The sequence below is a fragment of the Myxine glutinosa genome, chromosome 10, assembly GCF_964187855.1.
Source record: "Myxine glutinosa chromosome 10, kmMyxGlut1.1, whole genome shotgun sequence".
NCBI classification, from domain to species: domain Eukaryota; kingdom Metazoa; phylum Chordata; class Myxini; order Myxiniformes; family Myxinidae; genus Myxine; species Myxine glutinosa.
Genome location: NC_136270.1, coordinates 86,598,427 through 86,605,502, shown reverse-complemented (window position 1 = coordinate 86,605,502; position 7,076 = coordinate 86,598,427). Strand labels below are relative to the sequence as shown.

At 42.6% G+C, this 7,076-nt stretch overlaps 1 protein-coding gene across 1 annotated transcript in view; it reads left to right on the top strand.

Annotated features, from left to right (window-relative positions):
* LOC137433434 (uncharacterized) overlaps positions 1 to 7,076 on the top strand; it is a 232,225-nt gene that overhangs the window by 152,263 nt on the left and 72,886 nt on the right. The window contains exons 36-37 of the mRNA XM_078785841.1: positions 4,579 to 4,632; positions 5,157 to 5,210. Coding sequence (XP_078641967.1) covers positions 4,579 to 4,632; positions 5,157 to 5,210 — 108 coding nt within the window. The remainder of the gene's footprint in view (positions 1 to 4,578; positions 4,633 to 5,156; positions 5,211 to 7,076) is intronic.

Sequence of the window (7,076 nt, the reverse complement as noted above, 5' to 3'; positions counted from 1 at the left end):
TAGGGTAGCACAGAAGGACAAACGAGCTTTACTACGAGGCACTCGGTTCAAAATGTGGCGGAGTTAATACACGTGGGGGGGGGGGGGGGGAGGGGGGGAAGGGGAGGAGGAGGAGGAGGAGGACGATGCTGAAGAGCACTTACCTGCATGGATCCCACTGGCAGTCCTCAAACCTGTAAAAAAATAACTAGAACGGGCACTCGGTAGAGCGCATACCTTCGCCGCAGCTACTGTTCTGTACTTGGCATGGGAGTGTAGGGAACAGAACAACAAAAATACGATTTTGACCTTTTCGTGACCTTGACCTTGACCTTTGACCCGATTGCTCCCAAAATCTAATCAAATGTGTCCCGTATAATAACCAATCATCCCACCAAATTTCATGCAATTCGGTTGAATACTTTTTGAGTTATGCGAATAACATACACACACACACACACACAGACATACAAATAAATACACAGCGATCAAAACATAACCTTCCGCTTTTGCGAAGGTAACAAATGAAAACGGATTTAAAATTGTACAAAAATAACAGGCTTATTCAAAGAAATGCCGGTGCAAAATAAAACACGGGGAAACTAAATTTCTTACATGGAGCACTCCAGTAACAGACCCAAACATGGACACAGGGAAAGAAAACGATATATAAAATAACTGTGTGGTTATTTCATGCACTTAGCTCTGATCACTGGTGGGGGGTCTCGTCAAGAATCGTCTGCCCTGAGCGCGCAGTCTGGACCCGGCTCTGTTCTTGGCGGGAATAAGGCCGCAGTCCGCTCGTTCATGCGCTGCTAGGCCTCACCGAGCGTCCTCTCACTCCTGGCCTTGTCGAGAGCGAAGCAAACAGGAGTTGTCGCACAGCTCCTCGTTCCCAGCTCTTGGTTCGCAACTCGGCCTCCTCGCAATCCCCATCAAGGTCTCGGCACACTGTCGCCCACACCAAGGTCCAGAACGTGAAGAAAGGGGGAGAATCGTCGGCGCACAACCGTCTCCACCAAAGTCCGGACCCAAGAGAGAGAAAATGTCTGCCGCTCTAGTATTTTGTCTTCACCGCTCTGACGTCATCCATCCTCTTCACCAATCTGCCAGTCCCATATTTTAAATCCTCTGTCACTCAATGCCCCGACCAATCACGGCTCTCTAGGGCGTGGCCTTTGGCCTGCCTGTCCTTGTGGTGATGGAGAGGCTGCGCCGCCAGCGGTATTGTTCATGCCTGGCTTCCGGTGGTTTTATTATTAATTAGTGAAGTTAATGGGCGATTTTAACTAGTGTCTAATGCGGTGCCATGAGGGACATAGAGATAAATTACAGAGGGAACAACATACAGGGAATTAACATAATCCCTGAGCTAATTAACATGCCCCCCCTACCCCCACCGTGATGGGGACGAATATACAAGCTTAATCCAAACACACAGTCGAAACAAGTACTTATTACATCAAGGTTTCTACATGACATTCGGAGCACCTACCTATACAAATCTACATGGACTAAAGTAATCACTGCCTACCCCCTACAAACGTAACAATATATATATATATTTACCCTGCAAAAAAAAAAACGCAAAAGTAGTAAAATCGTAAATATCTGACAGAGTGTTGCCGATATCCATACAAAATTAATACCAAAAATGAATCGGTCATTTCTGCATGGATTGGGATTGATTTGTGTGGAAAGAATGAGGTACTGCAGAAATTTGGCGAAAAGATGGAACAATCGCAAAAACACAACCACGTGAGAGCCTGGCGCCGAAACACACCAACATGACATGCACGTGCAACATCACTCGTGGGGCTATAAAAACGTTCGGTTTTCATTTGCATGCCATCACAATCTTACAGCAAGTGAACAGCGAAAACATGCCACGACTCACGGATGAGATTCTTCGACCACACATCCTTCCCATTATGCAACAAGCGAACGTCATTTTCCAACAAGACAACGCCCGGCCTCACACGACAAGACTGACAACAGCCTTTTTGAGGAATCACAACATCCAGGTCCTACCATGGCCCTCCAGGTCTCCAGATTTAAACCCAATCGAACATTTACGGGATGCACTGGATCAACGACTGCAAGCACGTCAGCAACAACCACAGAACCTCCGATAGTTGGCACAAGCACTGCAGGCAGAGTGGGTGAACATTCACCAGGCCACAATTCGGGATCTGATTGCTTCCATGGGAGGACGATGCCAGTCAGTTTTGGACTCTAATGGTGGCCATACAAGATATTGAGCACAGATGACCTTCACCTTGAAAATCTACTGTTCCATGTGTGCCATATGGAACCTGGGTCAATGAGAATGATGTGTGCCAATTTTGAACAATCGATTACCATCTGTTGATTATTTATATGATATACAAAATATACATCTAAAATCACTTTTGCGTTTCTTTTTTTGCAGGGTATATATATATATATATATATATATATATATATATATATATATATATATATATATACTATTGTAGGAGTTGCGGACGACGAGAGGGCGAGACACTTATTAGCTTGTTCAAAGCTCCTTTATTCCAACAGAACTAAACTCATACCGGAACTCACGCATCTTTTATAACACAACTCACTCTTAAGGGGGCGTGGCTCCAACAACCGAGCGCACGCCACGCCCATACAAACAATAGCCCCACGGGTCCCGTGCCTGTGGATTATATCCCAATGGGGTAACCCCCACACTATATACATATATACAGACTTGGCATTTAATATGGAATATATTTTTTTTCTCGACTTGGGTTTACTTTCTGAACTCAGTATATCAATCTGGTGAGTTTATTTTACCCTTTGGTGATGTCTTTGTTGAAAGAACCATGTCACTGTCTTTCACAGCAGGAAGTCAATAACAGGATTATATCACAGGTAGCGTGACAAAATGTAAGGACAGGTACATTTGACGATTGGCTTCACAATCGGGTATATAAGGGTTGTTGCGTTCTGTATTAGTGGAAAACAACTGCTGCACATCTACAAAAGTTATTGCCGCTTCCTCTGGAGATGGTCCGTCAACTTGACAATGCTGTTTGTCATGAAGTGGTGGCTTTACGAAATTCTCGCATGAAACAGCGTGCTATTGCTCGGCAGTATGGCATCACTCAAGGTCAGGTGTCAAAGATCCTGAAACGAAATGCTCAGAGGGGTGTCCCTACTCCAATACCGAGGCCAGGATGTCCACGCAGAACCACAAGGAGAGATGATCGCCAGCTGCACCGGTTAGTCTGCAATGGCCGTACCAAGTCAGCTAATCGGCTTAGGGCTGAGTGGCAGCAACTGACAAATGTGCCTGTATCCAGAAGGCTAGTCAACCAACGACTGGTTCAAGCAGGCTATCATGCCAGGCGTCCCACGAGAAAGCCCCGCCTGACCAGACAACACAGCCAGCGCCGATTGCAGTGGGCCAGAGAGCACCGTCAATGGCAGCCAGGACACTGGAATCATGTGACCTTCAGTGACGAGTCTAGATTTCTGGTCTATAGTCAAGATGGCCACGTCTGAGTGCGCAGACAAGTGCATGAAGCCCACAACGAAGTTTGTATAGTGCCAAGAGTCCAAGCTGGAGGTGGTGGGGTGACCGTTTAGGCTGCTTTTCATGCAAGGGGCAAAACTGACCTGGTTGTTCTGAATGGAAACCTGAACCAGTTCAAGTACAGGGTCATTCTGGAAGAAACATTGCTTCCATTTGCTCGTGCAGCCTTTCGAAGAAACTTTGTCTTCCAAGATGACAATGCACGGCCTCATCGTGCTCGCATTATCCAACACTTTCTTGCTGACCGTGGTGTAGAGCATATGGAGTGGCCTGCCATGTCCCCGGATATGAATCCGATAGAGAACTTGTGGGCAGAATTAACGCGTCAAATCGACAACTTGGTCCAGCAGCCTACCTCTGTGCATGAATTGCAGCAAGCTATTGTCACTGCATGGCAAGCCATTCCTGTCCAAACCTTGGCAAATCTCGTGAACAGCATGCCTCGACATGTACGTGCTCTCCTGAATGCTCGTGGGGGTTACACGAAGTACTGAACTGTAATTTTACTGTCCGTAATCCCAGTCATAATTTAGCTTTTGTTTTTGTTGAATTTTTTTTTGGCTAATGTGCAAAATAAAGAGATACTTCTGGAAAACGTACAGAAGTTTAACACAGTACTGTCCATGAATTGAGTTCGATATCAGTTTTCATCACTTTCAAGGATCAATTTATTTGCTTCGAAATGTGAAATGTGGTTTTTGTTTCTTTTAAAGGTTACATTAACAAAATCCAGAATAATTTAAACATAATTGCAATGAACTTTTGGTTCTAAGTCATCTTGAAAAGTAAGTTCACCCCCATAAAAAAATATTCCATATTAAATGCCAAGTCTGTATATACTATATACCTTTCAGCGCTCTTGTATTTGTATTATCCACAATGTTTTTTTTATTGTTCGAATTGTTTCTTTCAGCTCTCAGCTGGAATGAAAGATGAAACTGAATGCCTGGCGATAACTGTAATTGGAATACCAATTGTTTATGTTTCTAATATGAATGACAACATCTCAGTATTACCATCTGTATGTTCTACAGGGTATGCTTGGACCTCTTGGCCAAAGTGGACCTTCTGGCCCACCTGGAATCATGGTACAGTGACTTATTTTATGATAAACAATTATATGTTTCAAGAAAGATAAAGTGTGACTGTTGTACATTGTTGTTGAATGCTTGTGCTTATTTTTAATGCCAGTTTTTAGTTCATTCATTTGTATATTTTGATTCTTGACAATATTGCCATATCCATCCTGCTCCCCTCCCCATTACACTCAAGTCGGGCTGATCACCTCTCCTGAATGGTGGTATAAACTGCATTCACAAACTTGAGTAACATTTGGTGCAAGGAACTAAATGAATGAATAGTTTAAAATCTCACCATAAATTTAGCAACTTATGCATTCTCTATTGCACCCTGAACTCCAAAACATGGACATAGAAGTTGTTGGTAAAAAAGCATTACTTTAGGAGCCATTCTCGTTTATGTAGGAAGTTCATAATATTCCATTACATTTGTTATGGAAGGTTATTAAATGGGAATGGGCAGATGGTGGAATAATACATGTAGGTGGTTAATTTTGAAGCCATAATTGTTATGGTTCTTTTTGTGTCTGCAGGGCACTTGGGGCTCTCTTGGACCACCTGGCCATCCTGGAACAAGGGGTTTTCCAGTAAGGCTAAATACACCATGTATGTCTTTCTAATTAACACACAAACAACTGTTTCCACAAATGTAGTAAGTCTCATGGAAACTTAAACTTTTCCACTTAAGATTGAGGCCAAATAGTACTTTTAACCTTTTTACTTGATACGAAATATGCGACTTTTGGAATGGCGTACGAATGCTAAATGAGGCCTTTTTGTGCATGTTCTGTGTGTTTACACTGACTCAGCTCGCCTCACCGGGCACTTTTAACTTGTCTTTACTAGTGCAAAATGTATAATTCGAATAATCTTTTAAAAATAGTTTTCACCATTTAGGCAAAAGAGTGGCAATTTCGAAATGGTTAACCGTAATTGTTATGTTCCTGGATGCAAATCAGACTCGTGCAAAATTAGCAATATGAGAAATATCTTTGACTGAAAGGCGTTAGGTTTTAACATTTACTGTTAGTACATTGTAGCGGTTACCATGGATATAACCAGAGACGCCGAGAGCCAGAACGGGTCCCGGGGCAATACTAAGCCCCCTTCAAATTTTTTATTAATCAACTTTTACTGAGGTTTCTGTATTTTCATCATCAGAAATATATTCTGTGGTTAAGGGAAATTGGGGTGTTATTCACTTATTCATATATGCAGATTCGTTTCTTAACCCCTTTTATCTGGGTGGGGTTTGGCTAACATTCCTGTGTTCATTTACGTCATCACCGAGATTATCATTATGTAAATTGTTCCCACAGTAGTTTATTTTATGAGGGAGGGTGTTACTGTACTTGGAGAGAGACACAAAATAAAGCTGCCCATGGTGTTTTATAATCACAAAAATCATTATACGATACTAAATATTGAAGAAATAATTACAGCCCCGATTGGGTATTAGGTCCGGGCCGCAGGGTGGTAATCCCCCCCTCCCCTCCCCTCTCGGAGCTCCTGGATATAACATACACACGCTTCAACATTTACCAATAGATTCAAGAATCTAGTATAATTTATATTGTGACCCAGAACCAAACAAACACTATATTTATAATAGCCCTAATAGCTCACATTTATAACAGCTCTGTGAGGGCTATTATAAATATAGTGTTTGTATATCATCTTTGGTATGGAATGAAAGGTCACAGGCTATAATTCTCTGAAGCATTAGGGTCATTGCTACCTTGACCACCAACTCCAAAAGGTTAAGTTAACAGTTATGGCTAATTGAGAAGAGGCCTTGTGCTGTTCACAGTTCACCATTGCTCACTAATATATACAAGACGGAATTTTAGTGATGGCGACCCATACTTTTTACAGGGCGTCAGAGCATCCATGAAAAGTCATGAATGTTTTCATAGCTAAGAACCAAGCGATTCCAATGCAGGTTGTGAAAATTTCTGCTGAGCAGCCATGGGAATCCAACTCACACGTGAGGGTAATACAACAAGGCTCACTCCACCACCAAGTCACTGCTTAATGAAGACAATGAAAACATTCGCGGTTAATGCACCCTCGATATTGATTTTAAAATATTTTATTTATATCAACCACATCTATGACTATTCCAAAGTAGACTAGATCCGCACACTCACCAAAAATTCAGGAGAAAAGTGAAATATGAACATTGGCATTGAAGCATGTTATGTATTGAAGCATAAATACATGTGAAAGCTGTTGTTTTGCCCTTTTTATCATTGAGAGTTCATGCTGTAGTTGTGTTGTGTGTGTCCTGCTATTGGAAAAGTGATAGTTAGCCCATCTCCTGCACATCAGGAGATGGGGTGTTGCAATCACTACTGTGTCTTTGTGCGTGTGTGTGTGTGTCTGTGTGTGTGCGCGTGTCTGTGTCTGTGTGTGCCTGTGTCTGTCTGTGTGTGTGTGTGTACGTGTGCGTG